This window comes from Hypanus sabinus, chromosome 2 (assembly GCF_030144855.1).
Source record: "Hypanus sabinus isolate sHypSab1 chromosome 2, sHypSab1.hap1, whole genome shotgun sequence".
Classification (NCBI taxonomy): Eukaryota; Metazoa; Chordata; class Chondrichthyes; order Myliobatiformes; family Dasyatidae; genus Hypanus; species Hypanus sabinus.
In genome coordinates, this window is record NC_082707.1 from 167,098,769 (window position 1) to 167,120,246 (window position 21,478).

Sequence of the window (21,478 nt, forward strand, 5' to 3'; positions counted from 1 at the left end):
TCTTTTTCCAGCCACGACCATAACTTAAAATTTCTACTGAAATAAAACCTGGTGGGACACTGACAAAGAAATACAAACTGCACAGTTGATCAGAAAGAGAAAGTCAGCTTACCTCTTTCTTTGCCTCTTTGTTTGGATCAATTTCACTATCAACAACACTGCTTGTATTTACATTAGATTCTTCAATTTCATCACCACTGTAGAAGAAAACCCGATTTGGTTATGTCATAGAATTCAACAAAACTTGGCAATTCAACATTCAATGACAATATTTACCAGAATTATACAATCCCCCAAAAAGATAAACTGCACGTAACACTTTCACAAGTAACAAACTGTCTCACAGTAGACCACACTACATTCAGCTTTGCTTGCATGAGTGGGAGTTCACTCTAAATTTACTAACGTTAAATGAAATTAAATCAATACTTTTGGCACAACTAAATCATCCTGTGAGCTAAGGAAGCAGTTGTATCTGACTGATGAGGATCTCAGTGGAGCACCAGCAGCAAAAATCTGAAGCACCAAAAGTCCGAGCGTGAAAATCTGGGCTTAATTTCCCCAGCATTCAGATAATTGATTAGTGCATTGGAAAATAATACTGGAAGCAGCTCCAGTGTACGGATACAGTATGCCAATGTTATAGAAGGTGCTGCAGGCTGGTCATAGCTATAAGATAGCTGAGCAAATGATTCAAAACTTGATGCTCCAAAAGATTGATTACACACAAAATCAAAAAGGAATTTGACTTATTTTGTGAACTGATAAAATTACATTGTATCATGAACATATCAGCTTGGCACAATAATCAGATGACATCAGTATTTGTTTTAAGCACATATTTACCATCTTTAATGTTTTAGTGAAGTTTTGTGTGAAACTGCTTACATCAGTCAGCATAATGATAAGAAATTTCAACTTTAATTTATGCTGGGAAGTGAAATCTTGCTAAAATTCACAATATTCAGGAAAATTGTACTAAAATTCATAAAGGCAAGGACTGAAATTTAAAACAATTGAAAATGTTGAAAGAAAACCGAACATGTGAAAATAACCACAAAATACCTAACCTGAAGTATACTCAAAAATCAAGTTTTATAAAGTTTACTATAAAATTGCATCAGAATAATAGGAAAAGGCTGCTGTAACATTTAATTACCTTCCTTCTTTATCCCTTTTCATTTGCTTGCGAGCATGACGATCCATTACACTAGTCTTTGTTCGTGTCTTCTTCCATGAGTAATAGAACTTTACTAAGCTTGCTATGGATTTGTCAGGTAGCTGTAAAAAATATATAATGGACATAGCTGAACAATTTTGTGAAGTTCAATCAAATTTCAAAATCCAGATAATGTCATTTCACAGCTGTACTGTTGTCAAAGTTTGAAATCAAAGTGCATTTCAACCCTCTGATTAATACATGCAAGAACACAAGTATAATCAAGGGAAATGGTACAGGATGAGTGGAAGATGAAATTGGTGTAATTACCAGCCCAGATTCTACTGAAAGGTGCATCAGGCAGAATGGAATGCAAGGCCTACCATTCCTATTTTATAGTCTGATTTTCAATTATATTATCACACGTCATGAAAGTACATATAGTACATATGAAAGTGACCAACCCAACTTGCTGAGTTCCTCTCACTTGTTTGTTGCTCCAGATTCCTGCATCTGCAGTCTCTTGCACCTCCAAACGTATCAATTGTAATTACACTACTGAGTGAAAATGATTCAAATTTCAGACCCACTCATACACTTATAACTTGGACAATTATATCTTGGGTAGCAGTTTTATTTCGTGTGGGATAGAACAATAGCTTGGGCAAAGGTCCGGGGAAGAAATCAATGACTGCTTTGAGTTCAATAGTGCTTGTTGAAAAGCATAGGATTGACACTTGGGCTTCAATGTCAAACAGTGTGCCAACTCTTATCTTTCTTGTTCAGAGATGAATAGCTTCAAAAATGAGCCGGAAAACATGCTCTCTAAATGAAATTCAAAAATGTCATATACTACGGTGCACTTATGACTTATTTTATATATACTACAGTTTGGGGGGCATTTGTTCTTTAAAATATACTTCAAATTATTTGCCTACAAAGATTTATTGCAGGACTGCATTCAATAAGTTAGTTTTAAAATTGGATTACCATCTCCTGTAATGCACCAAGATTTGACAGCAATAGGTTTTCATTGCATAATGGAAGGTTTATTGAAAGTGAAAAATAATGCAGCCCCATGGAAGAAAGCCTTCAACAAACACCGGATCCCATGGCTTAGATGCAATTCCCACAACTTGGTTTGAAAGAGTTCCATGCAGGGACCTACTGCAAGCTCAAGAGACCAAGAAAGAGCTTTCTGATTGTTTGGAAAGGCTCTTTATTAAATACTTCAGGTCTTGAAGTGGGCTGCCTGCACCACAAGGACAAGGCGCATTACAAAAGACGTCCAATTGGGGGAAGGAGTGAGAGACTGAGAGTGGTCCAATGTCAGTTACAGGGATCCTGTAACTGGGATGTGAATCGGGCTGTCTTGGTGGCTTCATAAACATATACAGGGGGACGTCACGTGACGACGTAGGATCGAGACGTGGAAATCCAGCTCTCCCGTAAAAAACTAATAAATTAATGTTTAAGTGAAGAAAAGTTAGTAAATATTTTCTAAAAACTACATCTAAACTACTCAGGATTTTCCTGAGATATGCCTCCAAAACAGACAAAGAAGAAAACTACTACTTTGAAGACAGTACAAGCTGGGACGGCCGCCATGAAGAAGCCTCGGACTCAAGTTCATCTCACCTCCGGCGATACAGAACAGGAATCGGCGGCAACATCAACAGTCTCCAAGAAGAAACAACAGGAACTGCGCGTGTGCGAAGGAAAGGGCATGCGCAAACATGAGCAATTTGAACTACAAATCCCAGCTACGATTGGAAGTGGAAGTGAAAATGAACCCGAGGTGGATTTGGATTCTCTGGAACATACAGATGAAGATCAGGTGGTAAAAGAAGAACAACAGGAAGAGGTTGGAGGTGGAAGATATTCTGGAGACATAAGAGAAGCTTTGGCGCAAATAATGCATGAATTAAAAGAATTAAAAACATTTAAAATAATAAAAGATATTAAAAATATGAAGACTATGATAAAATGGTGAAAAAACAGGAGAAAATGGACAAGAAAGTTAAAAAGTTGGAAGAAATAATGGGAGACACTATTGAAAGAGTGAATAAAATGGAAGATAATATTCTTGCCTGGACATCAGAAAGAAAATGACTGTTGGAAAAAATAGACATGCTTTTTTTTTAAAACTTTTTTTATTGCATTTTTAGATGGTTACAAAGTATGAAAAAACAATGTATATAACCCTTACCCCCTCCCCCCTAACTGCCCTATAGAAAAAAAAGAAAGAAAGAAAGAAAGCCTGGTTGTTGGAAGATCTCCACATGCTCCATGGAATTCGTAATAACTTTAATATGTATATTTATTTCTTTCCCCTAATAACCAATTGTTTCATCTTCAGAGCATCTATATATTTAATCCTCTATTTCTATCATATATTCCTTCTTAATTTTAGAAGTATAACATTATCTGACCTCTCAAATATACTTTCATTGCTTCCCACAATATAAATTTATCATCAACTGAATGTAAATTTGTATCTAAAAAGAACTGAATCTGCTTTTTCATAAAATCACAAAAATCTTGACGTTTTAGTAAAATTAAATTAAATCTCCATCTATAAATTGATTCCTCTTTATCTATCATTATCATTGTCATTATTAAAGGAGAGTGATCAGACAATATTCTTGCTTTATATTCCACGTTTTTCACTCTATCTTGAGTATTTGTTGATAATAGGAAAAAATCTATCCTTGAATATGTTTTATGTCTATTTGAATAGAATGAATAATCCCTTTCTTTTGGATTGATTCTTCTCCATATATCAATCAAATTTAAATCCTTCATCAATGATAGAGTTAATTTTGCTACTTTTGATTTTGTAATAGCCTTTGTTGATCTATCTAAAACTGGATCTAAACAAAAATTAAAATCTCCACCTATTAATATTTTATCATGTGCATTAGCCAAATTCAAAAAGACCTCCTGTATAAATTTTACATCATTTTCATTTGGTGCATAAATATTCATAAGAGTCCATAGTTCTGAAAAAATTTGACAATGTATAATTAAATATCTTCCTGCCGAATCAATTAATACATTTTGTATTTTAATTGGTAAATTTTTATCAAAATTGCAACTCCTCTTGCCTTTGAGTTAAATGAAGCTGCAATAACATTTCCAACCCAGTCTCTTTTTAATTTCTGATGTTCTATATCCGTTAAATGAGTTTCTTGTAAGAAAGCTATATCTATTTTCATTTTTTTAATGTATGTTAAAATTCTTTTTCTTTTTATTGATCCATTAAGCCCATTAACATTAAAACTTAAAAAATTCAATAAATTAGTCATTATTTTTATTTATGTTACTCCAATCTATAATAATACCTAATCTTTCAACTTTCATTGTATCCTGGGAAATCTTTTTAGAAGTCTCCATGTTGCTATGTGTGTCTCCACCAATCATCCAGGCAAAAGAATAGAAGCAAAATAGAAAATAAAGAAAAAAACAAAATACCCCCCTACTAATGTTGTGAAAGAAAGGAAACAGAACATTACCCCCCTCTATTGTACGGGTCATGGCAATCGCCATGATTACACACGTGAATCCCGTAGTAACCGATTCAAAGCTCCCCAGCCCCCCGCAACATAAAAAATATATATATAAAGAAAAACATACTATTCTCAATTAATATTTCTAAAATATTACTTTTCTCCCTTATATCGTCCTTAAATGTCCATCAGTTCCATTTGCTTTCTCTGTCTTCGTCTTTAACCATTACATTTAGAAATCTCTGCTTTTAATTAACGAAGAGATGAAAGTTTTTGTGCAAACACCTCCGCATCTTGATAATCAGAAAAAAATCTTTTTCCTTCCTCCAAAAAAATTATCAGTGTTGCTGGGTGACGCATTAAAAACTTATAACCTTTTTCCCACAAAACATTTTTAACTGGATTAAATTCTTTCTTTCTCTTCAAAAGGTTATAACTTATATCAGGATAAAAAAGAACTGGTTTCTCAGCTATCATCAACGGACCTTTTCTTCTTTTAGCACCCTGGGCAGCCGCCCTCAAAATCTTTTCTTTATCCTGGTATCTTAAACATCTTATCAAAATTGATCGCGGATTTTGATCATCTTGAAATCTTGGTAAGGCTCTGTGCACCCTTTCAATCTCAATTAAAGTTTCTTCTCCCATTTCCAATTTTTCAGGAATCCATTTTTGAAAAAAATTTATTGGGTCTTCTCCTTCGGTACCTTAAGTCCAACAATTTTAATATTGTTGCGTCTACTAAAATTTTCAAGTTTATCAATTTTTCCCACGAGTTGTTTTCTTTCTGATGTCCAGGCATCATTATCATCTTCCATCCTCTTCATTCTTCCCTCCATTTCTTCCATTTTGACGTCCAAATCTGTAATTTTCTTTTCCATTTTTTCCTGTTTCTTTGTCATTTTATCAAACATAGCCTCCATATTTGTTATTTTTTTCTGTAATTACTTTTTGGTTACTTTTAATTACTTTTTCTAATTTTAGTAATCTATGCATTATTTGCCTCAAAGTCTTTTTTGTATTTTCAGAGGAACTTTCATCTCCATCTTCGTCTGATTTTTCCAGAGAGTCTGGCTCTCTCTCAGACTCACTTTCACTGTCGGTTTCAGTCGTTGCTGGGTTTTGTAGTTCTGGTTGCTCTCTTTTGCGCATGCTCGTTCCTTTACGCTTGCGCAGTTCTCGTTGATCTTTCCCTTTAGAAATGGCCGATGCTGCCGCAGTCTCCTTTTCTGTTTCACCGGTGGTGTGTTGTACCTGAGTCCGCGGTTCTTCAGTAGAAGTAGGCCTTGATTCTGTTCCAACTTGAGCGGTCTTCGCGGTAGCAGTTTTCTTCGTCCTCTGTTTATGAGGCATAGCTTAAAACAATCCGGAGTAGTTTATAAGTAACCTTAAAAAAGTATTAATTAACTTTTCTCCACTTAAACATTAATTTATTAACTTTTTTACGGGAGGGCTGGGTTCCAGCGTCTCGATCCTACGTCATCACGTGACATGCTTGAAAAGTTTAGTAGATGAAATAATATTAAAATTGTTGGTCTTAAAGAAAGGATAGAGGGAGAGGATCCGATAAAATTTTTTCAAAAATGGATCCCGGAAAATTTGGAAATGGAAGAGGGAACCCAGTTGATTGAAATCGAAAGGGCCCACTGAGCCTTAAGACCAAAATCTCAACCTGATCAAAACCCATGACCAATCTTGATATAATGCTTAAGATATCAAGATAAAGAAAAGATCCTGAAGGCGGCTGCCCAATGTGCCAGAAAGAGAAATGAGCCTTTGATGATAGAAGGGAAAACAGTTCTTTTCTATCCTGATATAAATTATGACCTTTTGAAGACAAAGAAGAAATTTAATCCAGCGAAAAAGGTTTTATGGGAAAAGGGTTATAAATTTATATTGCAACATCCAGCAACACTGATAATTTTTTTGGATGACGGAAAAAGAAGATTTTTTACTGATCATCGGGATGCAGAGAAGTTTGCACAAGAACTCCCAAATATTCACTAGACACAGTAAAGATTTAAAAGTGAAACTGATTAAAGATGAAGACAGGGACAGTGAAGTGAATTGATGGACATTAAGGACAGAAGGATATTTAAATATACTTTTAATTATATGATACAGGGGGGAGAAAGGTAAAAATTTGATAAATATTAATCAAGAGTAGTGATATTATTTTTTCTTCTCTTATTATATACTTTTTTCATGTTACGGGGGAGCTGGGGGAACTTCGGATCGATCACCACGGGATTCACGTGTGTAATCATGGTGTTTGCCGTGACCCGCACAACGGAGGGGGGTAATGTGTTTTTTTTCCCCATTCACAACATCAGCAGGGGGGTTTTTTGTTTTTTTTCTTTATAATTTTTCTTTTATCTTTCTTCCTTTGCCTGGATGATTGGAGGGGAGAATTTTAAAATAATTCCCCCAAGGTACTATGAGAGTTGAAATATTATGTATTATTATAGACTGGAGTAACCCCATTAAAAATAATGACTAATTTACTGAATTTTTAAAGTTTTAATGTTAATGGGCTTAATGGACTGGTGAAAAGAAAAAGAATTTTAACATACATTAAGAAAATGAAAATAGATATAGCTTTTATACAAGAAACACATTTAACAGAGATAAAACATCAGAATTTAAAGAGAGACTGGGTCGGAAATGTTATAGCAGCTTCATTTAATTCAAAAGCGAGAGGAAGTTGCAACTTCGGTCAACAAAACTTTACCAATTAAAATACAAAATGTATTAATTGATTCTGCGGGAAGATATGTAATTATACATTGTCAAATCTTTTCAGAACTATGGACTCTTATGAATATTTATTCACCAGATGAAAACGATGTAAAATTTATACAAGAGCCTTTTTTGAATTTGGCTGACGCACACGATAAAATATTAATAGGTGGAGACTAACTTTTGTCTAGACCCAGTTTTAGATAGGTCAACAAAGGTTGTTACAAAACCAAAAGTAGCAAAATTAACTTTATCATTGATGAAAGATTTAAATTTGATTGATATATGGAGAAGAATTAACCCAAGAGAAAGAGATTATTCATTTTATTCAAATAGACATAAAACTTATTCAAGGATAGATTTTTTCCTACTATCAGCGAATATTCAAGACAGTGAAAAATATGGAATAGAAAACAAGAATATTTTCAGATCATTCCCCCTTGATAATGACAATGATAATAATGGACAAGGATGAATTGATTTACAGATGGCGATTTAATTTGATACTATTAAAACGTCAAGATTTTTGTGATTTTATGAAAATCTTGGATACAAACTTACATTCAGTTGATGATAAATTTATATTATGGGAAGCGATGAAGGCATATTTGAGAGGCCAGATAATAAGTTATACTTCTAAAATTAAGAAGGAATATATGGTAGAAATAGATCAATTGGAAAAACAGATTACAAAATTATAAAAAGAATCTCAAAGATATATGACAGAAGAAAAACAAAGACAACTTGTTAATAAGAAGCTACAATACACTTCAGATATACCAAACAGAAAAAGCAATTATGAGAACTAAACAGAGATATTATGAACTAGGTGAAAGATCACGCAAGATTCTTGCTTGGCAGTTAAAAACAGACCAGGCTTCCAAAACGATAAATGCAATTAGAACAAGTGTAAATAAAGTTACTTATAAACCTTTAGAAATCAATGAAATTTAAAAAAAAATTTATTCTGAACTATATCAATCACAATCACAAAATGATATTGTTGAGATAGAAAGGTTTTTTTAAATCACAAATAACTCTCCCAAAATTGAATTTGGAAGAACAGAAGGGATTAGATGTGCCTTTTACATTAAAAGAGGTTGAAGAAGCTCTAGGATCACTTCAGAGTAATAAATCTCCAGGAGAAGATGGTTTTCTGCCTGAATTTTACAAAAAGTTTAAAGATTTATTAATTCCTCTTTTTATGGAGCTAATACACCAAGCGGAAAGAACGCATAAACTTCCAGAATCTTTTTTGACAGCTATTTTAATAGTATTGCCAAAAAAAGACAGATCTTTTAAAGCCAACATCATATAGACCTATTTCTTTGTTGAACACAGACTATAAAATAATAGCAAAGATTTTATCTAATAGATTATCTAAATACTTACCGAAATTAATACACATGGACCAAACAGGATTTATTAAAAATAGACAATCGGCAGATAATGTAACTCAGTTACTTAGCATAATTCATTTGGCACAAAAGAGGGAGGAAATGAGCGTGGCAGTTGCTTTGAAAGCATTTGATAGATTGGAATGGGATTTTTTATTTAAGGCATTGGAAAAATATGGATTAGGAGTATCTTTTATAAAATGGATTAAAACCTTAAATACTAACCCCAAAGCTAAAGTGGTGACAAACAGCCAAATTGCAACATCATTTCAGTTAACAAGGTCAACTAGACAAGGTTGTCCATTATCACCTGCTTTATTTGTGTTGGCGATAGAACCATTAGCTGAATTAATTAGAACCGAATCAGATATTACAGGTTTCAGAGTTAATCAGGAGGAACATAAGATTAACTTATTTGCTGATGATGTTCTGATTTATCTAACTAACCCATTGCATTTATTGTGTAAATTATCTTCTAGATTGGAAGAATATGGGAAAATATCAGGGTACAAAATAAATTGGGATAAAAGTGAAATTTTACCCCTTACTAAAGGAGATTATAGTCAACGTCGATTAATAACTCAATTTTGATGGCCGATAAATGGTATAAAGTATCTAGGTATAAGAGTTGATAATGATATAAAGAATTTATATAAACTAAATTATTTGCCATTATTTAAAAAAAATTCAAGAGGATCTTGATAAATGGATGATGTTACCAATAACATTAAAAGGTAAAGTCAATGCCGTAAAAATGAATATATTCCCTAGATTACAATATTTATTCCAACACTACCAATACAATTACTGCAGAAGTTTTTTCAAGAGTTAAATAAATGCGTGAGGAAATTCCTTTGGAAAGGTAAGATGTCAAAAATATCGCTGGAAAAATTGACATGGAAATTTGACCTAGGAGGGTTACAATTACCAAATTTTTAGAATTATTACAAAGCAAATCAACTTAGATTTATTGCATCTTTTTTTGATGAAGAAAAACCGGCATGGATTAGAATAGAATTAGATAAAATAGGAGAAAATACACCAGAAGATTTTATATATAAATGGGAATCTAAATGGATATGGGAAAAAAAAGAATTTCCTGTACTAAAACATTTGATTGATTTATGGAACAAGATAAATGTTGATGAGATAAAGAAATTTTTATTAGCAAAGAGACCTATAATTCAAAATAAACATCCCTTTTACAATCAACTTTTATATAACTGGTTTCACAAAGGGATTAGATATATAGGAGACTGTTTTGAAGGAGGTATATTAATGTCATTTGACCAATTAAAGAATAAATATAAAATAACAATCTTTTCTGTTATTTCCAATTAAGGGCTTATTTAAGAGAGAAACTGGGTCAACAATGTTATTGCCGAAACCTAATGAAATAGAAACTTTAATTCATAAAGGGAAAATTAAAAAAATTTATTTCTGGTATGTACAATGTGATTCAAAAACAGGCAATTAAACAAGGAATTCATAAGTCAAGACAAAAATGGGAAACTGATTTGAGTATTAAAATTGATGAAACAAGTTGGTCAAGATTGTCTTGACAGTATGACAAATACAATAAATGTTCGACTAAGATTAGTACAATATAACTTTTTACATCAAATATATATTACACCACAAAAAATAGATTAAATTCAAATTTATCTGATCAATGTTTTCGATGTAATCAAGAAATTGGTACTTTTTTTACACTCTATTTGGTCTTGTTTTAAAATTCAACCTTTTTGGACAAATTTAAGAGATTTACTGGAACAAATTATTGGAATGCAACTTCTACATAATCCAACATTATTTTTACTAGGCAATATTGAAGGGATAAAATTGAAATCCAAATTGAATAAATATCAGAAAGAATTCATAAAAATTGCATTGGCAGTAGCCAAAAAAGCTATTGCAGTTACTTGGAAATCGGATTCATACTTAAGTATAGTTCTTTGGAAGAATGAAATTTTGAGGTGCATTCCACTTGAAAAAATTACTTATAATTTAAGAGATAAATATGAAATATTTCTGAAAATTTGGCGCCCTTATTTACAAAAGTTAGGATTAAATAAATAGGTGCTCCGAAGATAAAATTATTGGTTATCTGGGTAAAGAATTAAATATACATATTAAAGCTATTATGAACTCCATGGAGCACGTGGGGATCTTCTGATATCCAGGCATTCTTTCTTTTTTCTTTTTTTCTTTCTTTTTTCTTCTCTTTTTTTTCTATAGGGATATGTTTGAAGGGGGGGGGGAAGGGTTGACAATTTTTTTTCTTTCTGTAACCTATTTGAAAATTCAATAAAAAAAATTTTTAAAAACATATACAGGTGGCCCCCGTTTTTTGAGCGTTCGCTTTACGACAGCTCGCTGTTACGAAAGACCTACATTGGTACCTGTTTTCACTAATCAAAGAGGATTTTCATTTTTACGAAAAAAAGACGCCCACTTTATACGTGTGTTTACCGCAAGAAAGACTACCATGACCTTGTAGTGAAGCCTTGTGCGGGCAGTTGTGTATGCATGAGTGTACGTGCCGATTTTTTTCCTCCAAATCAATTTTAGCTTGCTTTTCCCAATTCCAATAAATGAAACTACACCATACATACAATATTTCTATGTTATATAGGCTGTATAGTTATCATATCATTCCTGCTTTTACTTTATGTTAGTGTTATTTTAGGTTTTATGTTTTATTTGGTATGTTATTTTTTGGGTAATTTGGGGTAAATTAATAGTAACTGCTTCTTCGCTTTACGACATTTCGGCTTACAAACGGTTTCATAGGAACACTCTACCTTCGGATAGTGCAGGAAACCTGTATCTAAGATCACGAGGATATCAAAAAGCATTCACTGACTGCTTAACAATATATTGCAAGTAACAACAGAAGCAATGGCAGATATACCAAAAAACAAGTCAACTGAAGCATTTGTGCCACCTATCTGGCTGGCTGTAATTTAAATGATGGTACACATTTATTTAAAAAACCCATTGGGACAGTAGTACACAAAAGTCAGTATTATAACTGACAGTTCAGTTCTCTACTTCCATTTTCTTTGAGCTTTATGAGAACCCGAAGCTTCTGCTATTGAATGTCAACAATAAAAGTTAGAAGACAAATAAGAAACAAATCTTAAATCCTTGCCAATTTTCTCCCCTCCAGAAAATCTGGCAAGCAGGTTCCATGGGTACAATGCACTGCTCGATATTTCAACTGCAATACTACATAATGACCCCACACCCAATAAGTCAGTATCAGAATGATCCTCACCCAATGCTTATATTATCAACAGCTTCTGGATGATAACTCTTTAGTGGAAACAACATTGAAATACACCAAAGGACAATTGGGCTTGTAAGTAAGTTAGCAAACTCAAGATATTAATATTTAAAAATAGTTAATACTATAAAAAGTTGGTTTGCAGAGTTTCAAGTGAGTTCCAAATTAAACCGGTCAACAACAAACAATGGATTTGATGGGAAATCTGACTACACAAACTCAACTGACAATTGAACAATGATAGTGGAGTCTTGTGCTAGCTTTGAAATCATACACCAAGTAAACTGTACTGTATAGCAGCACCTAGCTGAAATCTGTCCATCTCACATGCGACTTCTCAGTTAGGGATGACTGCACAAAGGGAAAACATGCACAAAAATAAGTTTAACTCAACCAAAGCTGAGAATATTGAAGTTTGCCTCAATTAGGATACGAAGTTCCAATGAAAAATATCACAGAAAATAAAGTAGCTTTGTGTTACAAGTATAATTTTTTCAAACTCAAATTATTTACACAGGTACAATATGTATTTTTAAAATTCTCGTATTCCTACCATTTGCTGAATTCTGTGGAAGGTCTTCCCATGAAAACTGAATGCTTGCTCGAAGAGTACCCGGTCCTCCACAGTCCACTCATCTGGGAATGGTGTGAAGTTTGGAAGGTCAGCCAAGGATTTCTCAATGTTATGTTTGTGCCAAAAGAGCATGCCTAGGGCCTGTGGGAAGAGGGGAAAAAAATCTTTAGGTGAAAAAAAATTTCAAAACAGTAACATTGAAAGGAGATTGAAAAATTATGCTATTAAAATGAGATCTGCACAAAGCCATTAAGTTTCATTATTTACTTGCAAAATATGACCAAATCGGAAATTTATTCAACTGAGTTAACATTAGTTAAAATTTCATCAAACTGGAAGGATTAATCATGAATTTCAGAAGGTTCTAGCTTCACTGCCTCTTCAAATCACTTCAACTAAAGGTGACTGATTATAGGTATTGTTTGCTAATACTTGCTTGTCAGAGGAACACATGGACAGAGAAGAGGCAAAATGAAATGCGTTATGATCTGCAACTTCTGATTACTATTAACATAAAAACATACAAGGACGTGATACCAACAGGCAACATAAAAATGAGAAAGTCTACAGATGCTGAAAATCCAGAGCAACACACACAAAATGCTGGAGGAACTCAGAAGGTCAGGCAGCATCTCTGGAAATTAATAAATAGTTGATGTTTGGGGCCAAGACCCTTCTTCAGGACTGAAAAGGTGGAGGGAAGGGAAGGAGAACAATTTTACACCTTAAAAATGGTAATGAAAAATTCTTTACATGGTTAGACCATAAGATATAGGATCAGAATTTGGCCTTTTGGCTCATTGTGTCTGCTACGCCATTTCATTGTGCCTGACCCATTTCCCCTTTATCACAAATCTCCTGCCTTCTCACCATTATCCCTTCATCCCCTGACTAATCAAGAATCTATCAACCTCCGCCTTAAATATACCCAATGATTTGGTCTCCACAGCTGCCTGCGGCAATAAATTATACAGATTCACCACACTCTGGCTAAAGAAATTCCTCATCTCCACTGTAAAAGGACTCACCTCTATTCTGAGGCTGTGTCCTCTGGTCTTAGACGCACCCAGCATAAGAAACATCCTCTGCAAATATACTCTATCAAGACCTTTCCAGCATTCGATAGGTTTCAATGAGATTCTACCCCCCCCCCGCCATTCTTCTGAATTCCAGAGCCATCAAACACTCCTCACATGACAAGACTTTCAATCTCAGAATCATTTTTGTAAATCATCTTTGAACACTCTCCAATGTCTTCACGTCCTTTGTTAGACAAGGGGCCCAAAGCTGCTCATAATATTCCAAATGAGGCCTCACCAGCACCTTATAAAGCAGTAACATTACACCCTTGCTTTTATAGTCTAATCCTCTTGAATGAAAGCTGACATCACATTTGCTTTCCTACCGACTTAACCTGTAAATTAGCTTAGGGAATTCAGCATGTGGGCTCCCGAGTCCCTTTGCACTTCAGGTTTTTGAATTTTCTCTCCACTTAGAAAACAATCTATGCTTTTATTTCTTCTACCAAAGTGCATGACCATACACTTCCCGACACTGTATTCTTTCATTTCTTTGCCCATTCTCCTAATCTGTGTAAGTCCTTCTGTAGCCTCTGCTTCTTCAACATTACCTGCCCCTCCACCCATTTTTATATTGTTTGCAAACTTGGCCATTAAGCTATCAATTCCTTCATCCAAAATCAATGATCTATAACGTAAGAAGTGGTCCCACACAGACTACTGTGGACCACGAGTCAGTGGCAGCCAACCAGAAAAGACTCCTTTTATTCCAACTCTTTGCCTCCTGTCAACCAGTTACCCATGCTAGAATCTTTCTTGTAATACCATGGGCTCTTAACTTGTTAAGCAGTCTCATGTTAAAGGCCTTCTGAAAATCCTAGTATAAACCATCCATCCATTCTCCTGTCTCTCCTGCTTGTTATTTCTTCAAAGAATTCAAACAGATTAGTCAAGAAAATTCCTCTCTCAAGGACACAGTGCTGTCTTCAGCTTATTTTAATCACATGTCAAGTATCCCAAAATCACATCCTTAACAATCAACTCGAACTTTCCCCCCAACCACTGAGGTTAGACCAGAGGTCGGCAACCTGCGGCTCCAGAGCCACATGCGGCTCTTTGATCTCTGTGATGCGGCTCCCCGTGGTTTGTTAGCTTTTGAAATGTAATTCGAAATTTGAAGATTATGGTGATCTTGTACAATCTGAAAACTTTGCGGAGACACCGTTTCCTGGCACATCCGAACCGGCTCACAATTAGCCAGCGTTCAGGCTAAGGGAGATAGCCTACGGGGGTTTGTGAGTACGTGTCTTTTGGAGCATCCGCGCCCACGGGGAGTGGGTTGAGGGAGGCTTTAAAGCAAGGCTGTTTAGTTCGAATAAAGTTACCTTTGACTGCAGTCTTTATTTTAGCGCTGCGTGTAGCACACCGCTACAACGTGTTTTTTATCGCTATTAATATACATCACCACTGCCAATGCCTGACACCCGCCAGTGCGCGCTTTCTTTTAATTCTTCGATCCAAGGTAGGCTACCTATGTAGTAACCTTCAACACAACGTCTTTTTTATCGGAGTTCAAAATGTTTTTGTTGCATGCAGAAATGTAATTTCGTTTTCTCTGCAGGAGTTCATCAATTTCATAAATGCAACACATTATAGTTTGTTTATACATAGCATAAAGGCAAAAAAAAACCCGTTGTATGCAGTGTTATTTCATTTTGTGGCTCCCAGTGTTTTCTTTTCTGTGGGAAATGGGTCCATATTGGCTCTTTCAGTGGTAAACGTTGCCGACCCCTGGGTTAGACAAAATGACCTGTAATGTTCTTTCTTCTGCCTCTCTCTCCCTTCTCAAAGAATGGAGTGAAAGTTGCAATTTTCCAGTCCTCCAGAAGAATGCCAGGATCCAACTAATTCTTAGAATATCATTACTCTTGCCTCCACAATTTTTCAGCCACCCCCTTCTGATCAACTGGTCCAAGCGACTTAACTATCTTCAGACATTTCTGTTTCTTAAGCAACTTCTTCCTAGTAATGGCAACCACTCACTTCTGTCCCTTGACACTTGGAATTCTGGCATACTGCTAGTGTCTTCCACAATGAAGAATGTTGCAAACTGTAGAGTCATACAAAAGTGCAGCATAGAAACAGGCCCTTCTGTGCAGAGACATTTAAAATGGCTACTCCCATCAAACTGCACCAGGAACATAGCCTTCTGCCCATGTTCCTATACAAGCTTCTCATAAACATTAAAATCAAGTTTGTTCCACACTCTCACATGCTGAGGGAAGAAGTATCCCCTCATTTCCCCCGTAAACTTCTGACCTTTCACCCTTAACCCATGACCTCTAGTTGTAATCCCAGCCAACCTCAGCGGAAAAAGCCTCTTGCATTTACTATCAATACCCCTCAATTTTGCATACTTCTACCAAATCTTCTCAATCTTCTATGTTACAAGGAATAAAGTCCTATTCTATTCTTCTCCAGCATCATTTTCCAGCAGTCCAATACCTACTCTCACCTCTCTTGTACACTTTACATATCTGAAGAAAGTTTTGGTATCCTCTTGCAGCATTTCAAAATCTGTGGCTTAACCTAATTACACTAAATCTGCAATTTCAGTATGTAGAAACACTTCAAAAGTGAAATGAGTTATGACCTACCTTCAGTAGCTACCTCCTGGAAGCTCAGCATTGGTGATAAACCAACTAAAAAGCTTTACCTAAAAAAAAATTCAATTGTAGATACAGCCATTGTGTTTTGTGGGTTAACAGCATCCTTTGCTGGGATGTGGGTATCTGTCAGGATTATGATCTATTGCTCATTACCTGCAACACTTGAGATGATGAGGAGTAACTGTCTCCTTAAACTACGGATGGCATTCTCAAGAATGCAATCCCCTCTCCCTCAGATCCCATCGTCAGCTCCTGGGCCCTCAGAGGCTCCATCTCCCTCTCACCCCAACCCTTCCCTCTCCACTCTCACTACCAGCCTTCCTCCCCCCTCTGATCCCATCTCTCATCCGTGCCGGGTCTTTACCATTCCCTCCGACCTTCAACTCTGAGGCAGAGCGCTCTGTCCTCATTAAAGGCCTCACCTTTGTCCCCCTTCGCCCACACCTCAGTGAGTTCTGCGTACGCCATGATGCTGAACTCTTCTTCCGCCGGCTCTGTCTCCGAGCTTACTTCTTTGACAAGGACTCTCTTACACCCACTGATGACCCCTTCTCCCGTCTTCAACCCTCCTCCTCTTCATGGACACCCCACTCTACCTGCTCTGGATCTCTTTATTGCTAATTGCCGACAGGACATCAACCGTCTTGACATCACCACCCCATTCCAATTCCAACCTCACTCCTTCCGAACGCTCTGCTCTCCACTCCCTCCGCACCAATCCCAACCTCACTATAAAACCTGCTGATAAGGGGGGAGCTGTTGTTGTCTGGCGTACTGACCTCTACCTGGCCCAGGCACAGCGACAACTCTCTGATAACACCTCTTACTTACCCCTTGATCATGATCCCACTAAGGAGCACCAGGCCATTGTCTCCAATACCATCACCAACCTTATTAGCTCTGGGGATCTCCCATCCACTGCCACAAACCTCATAGTTCCCACACCCCACACTTCCCATTTCTACCTCCTACCCAAGATCCACAAACCTGCCTGTCCAGGTAGACCTATTTTCTCAGCATGCTCCTGCCCCACTGAACTCATTTCTGCATACCTTGACTGTCTTATCCCCCCTTGTTCAATCTCTTCCCACCTACGCTCGTGACACTTCTCATGCTTTGAATTTTTTCAATGATTTTAAGTTCCCTGGCCCCCTCTGTCTTATTTTCACCATGGACGTCCAGTCCCTATATACTTCCATCCCCCACCGAGATGGTCTCGAAGCTCTTCAGTTTTTTTTGGATTCCAGACCTAACCAAATCCCCTCTACCACCACTTTCCCCCGTCTAGCGGAATTAGTTCTTACTCTCAATAATTTCTCCTTTGGCTCCTCCCACTTCCTCCAAACCAAGGGTGTAGCCATGGGCACCTGTATGGGTCCCAGTTATGCCTGCCTTTTCGTTGGCTTTGTGGAACAGTCCATGTTCCAAGGCTATACCTTTATCCATCCCCCTCTTTTCCTTCGCTACATTGATGACTGCATTGGCGCTGCCTCTTGCACATGTGCTGAGCTCGTCAACTTCATTAACTTTGCCTCCAACTTTCACCCTGCCCTCAAATTTACCTGGTCCATTTCTGACACCTCCCTCCCCTTTCTTGATCTTTCTGACTCCATCTCTGGAGACGGCCTATCTACTGATATCGACTATAAACCTACAGACTCTCACAACTACCTGGATTATTCCTCTTCCCACCCTGTCTCTTGCAAAAAGGCTATCCCCTTCTCACAATTCCTCCGTCTCTGCCGCATCTGCTCTCAGGATGAGGCTTTTCTTTCCAGGACGAAGGAGATGTCTTCTTTTTTTTAAGCAAAGGGGCTTCCCTTCGTCCACCATCAACTCTGCTCTCAAACGCATCTCTCCCATTTCTCGCACATCTGCCCTCACCCCATCTACCTGCCACCCCACTTAGGATAGGGTTCCCCTTGTCCTTACCTACCACCCCACCAGCCTCCAGGTCCAACATATAATTCTCCGTAACTTCCACCACCTCCAACGGGATCACACTACCGAACACATTTTTCCCTCCCCCCTTCTGCTTTTCTCAGGGATCGCTCCTTACGCCACTCCCTTGTCCACTTGTCCCCCCGCCCAAATCCCTTCCCATCGATCTCCCTCCTGGCATTTATCCTTGTAAATGGAACAAGCACTACACCTGCCCTTACACTTTCTCCCTCACCACCATTCAGGGCCCCAGACAGTCCTTCCAGGTGAGGCAACACTTCACCTGTGAGTCGGCTGGTGTGGTATACTGCGTCCGGTGCTCCCGGTGTGGCCTTTTATATATTGGCGAGACCCGACGCAGACTGGGAGACCATTTCGTGGAACACCTACGCTCGGTCCGCCAGAGAAAGCAGGATCTCCCAGTGGCCACACATTTTAATTCCACGTCTCATTCCCATTCTGATATGTCTATCCATGGCCTCCTCTATTGTCAAAATGAATCCAAACTCAGGTTGGCGGAACAACACCTTATATACCGGCTGGGTAGCCTCCAACCTGATGGCATGAACGTTGACTTCTCTAACTTCCGTTAATGCCCCTCCTCCCCTTCTTACCCCATCCCTGACATATTTAGTTGTTTGCCTGTTCTCCATCTCCCTCTGGTGCTCCCCACCCCCACTTTCTTTCTCCTGAGGCCTCCCGTTCCATGATCCTTTCCCTTCTCCAGCTCTGTATCACTTTCGCCAATCACCTTTCCAGCTCTTAGCTTCATCCCACCCCCTCCGATCTTCTATTATTTTGCATTTTCCCCTCCCTCCACTACTTTCAAATCTCTTACTATTTTTCCTTTCGGTTAGTCCTGACGAAGGGTCTCGGCCCAAAACGTCGACATTGCTTCTCCCTGTAGATGCTGCCTAGCCTGCTGTGTTCTACCAGCATTTTGTGCGTGTTGTTGTTTGAATTTCCAGCATCTGCAGATTTCCTCGTGTTGGCATTCTCAGCCTTCTTTGGTGGAGTCATCCAGGATTTAAACTAATTATCATGAAGGGCAAGTGTTGAAAATATACTCATCCAGACTTCTGTCATGGTGCTGGTAGAAAGGCTTTGGAAAGTCAAGATGGAAGTTGCATATAACTGAACATCTAACCTCTGACTTGCTCTTGCTGTTCAATACCTTGTGGAGATTCTGATCAAAAATTTCCATAGAATGATTAAAATCTTGGATTCACCATTTGTACTGCAGTTAAATATCAATAGGACACACTAGACTCCTTGATAGTGATGAGTATCCAGCAGATAATTTTTAATACTTATTCATGCAATATAGATGTCATTGACAAGGGCAGTATTAATTGTCCATGAGCAACCTCACAGTTCTTCAACTGAAGGTAGTCCCAGTGTTACTTGGTAGGGAGTTCCTGGATTTAAACAGTGAGGTGTTGAATCTCCAGAGCAGATGGAATGAGACGTGGAGCCGGTGGTGCACCCTTGTCTTTTTATGGTGCTAACAAATTTAACAAGTATTGTCAGAGTAGCCTTGCCTGTTAATTTCAATATATTTAAGTACACTGCACTGAGATTTAGCATGGAGATAAGAGTCACAAAGCGAAAGAGTTTGAACATGGGCCTTTCGGCTCAATCAATGCCAAATACAGTGCCCACCAAACTAGTCCCAGTTTCCTGAATTCATCCCATTCCCCTCCAAACCGCACCTCTCCATGTACCGATCCAACAAGTACTTCTTAAATGATACTATCGTATCTGCCTCAACCACTTCTGCTGATCTAAAAAGAGGACCTACTCTCTCCCTGGCCACCCTATTAATATAATTAGAGAACCACTTGGGATTTCCCTTAACCTTACCTACTAGATCTATCGCATACCTTTTCTTTGCCCTCCCAACTTCCCTCTTTTTGTAGTTAGAGGGACCACTTGTCCCAAACCTCCTAAACCCAATGGATGCTTTCATCATTTTCCTGACTAGATCCTCAACATCTCTCATCAGCCAAGGTTCCGCCTTTAGCCTATTGTTGTTCTTGGTCATTCAATCTCACACTTTTAGAACATAGACCAGTAAAGAACAATACATGGCCATAATGTTGTGAAAACCCATATAAACCTACTGAGATCAATCCCCCCCTTCCCTTAAAAGCCTTCTACATCTCAATCATTCTTTTCCCCTCAAACAGGTGACCCAATGATATCTGCTAGATCCTGCCCAACTCCCTCAAAATTAGTCCTGCCCCAGTTTTGGACTTCAACCTGCACATGCACAGTAGAGGAAATAAGTGTTTGGTATGGTGAATAGAGGAGCAAAAAGAAAAAGGGAATGTTTGCTGTTACTTATCAGTTTATGTGTGTATGCTTTCTACTTCACACTGGGTCACTAAAGCAGCAACTGATTTGTCAATCTGCATTCATCGAACAACTCACCTCTAATCCTGTGCTGGAAAGAAATCTAAACCCAATGAAGACTGCTAGATCAAGGACGTTACACAAAAACTACTGCAACAACATCTTAAGTATGAGATGAGTGGACAACTAAAATCATATTCTTATGCAAGACATAACAGTGAACATTTGAGCATTCTTTCCATAATGCTTAGCAACTTCAGTTTTACCAGGCTTCTTTAATGCCAGCCTTGGTCAAAAACGACATTAACAGCAGTTACCTCACTTCTAAAAGTATACTCAAGCATAATATCAGTGAGCAGGCAATGGTAACACTATTCTCAATGTCATGATGCTTTGCTGATTACAGATTACAATGACCGGGCCTCATTTTTGTAAGACAGGACAACCAAATTCTCATACTGCCATGTGGTTGTTGGTATTGGAAATCTACTAAAACATCCTGGTTAGTGATACAACTGGTTCTATCATTGGCAGGGTGCTAGCCGGTCCCTTAGTTGAATGATTCCAATTCAACTATATTACATAAAATGTGTTTACAGACAATGATGTGGTAGGACTGAAATACAATGATTTTCATTGGTCGGATTCCAGTATAAAAAAATTCAGACTTTTAGCTGTATTTGAAATATATTTGTTTATGCTGCTTTATATTTAACCAGATGGTTGGATGGTCCCTTCTGCTGCACTATAAAAATGCTATTACAAACCATTTGTAACAGAATGAAGTGATGAGTTCAGGACAAATTTTTATAACAAAAAGTGAAAATTTT

The 21,478-nt window shown here is 37.3% G+C and overlaps 1 protein-coding gene across 2 annotated transcripts in view; it reads right to left on the reverse strand.

The window, feature by feature from the left end:
• The window catches only part of rcor1 (REST corepressor 1), a 119,081-nt gene that overhangs the window by 33,745 nt on the left and 63,858 nt on the right, over nt 1-21,478 (reverse strand). For both annotated transcript variants that reach the window (XM_059958878.1, XM_059958869.1), the window contains exons 5-7: nt 12,644-12,805; nt 1,160-1,281; nt 113-197 (exon numbers count right to left, since the gene is read on the reverse strand). In XM_059958878.1, the coding sequence (XP_059814861.1) occupies nt 113-197; nt 1,160-1,281; nt 12,644-12,805 (369 nt within the window). The remainder of the gene's footprint in view (nt 1-112; nt 198-1,159; nt 1,282-12,643; nt 12,806-21,478) is intronic.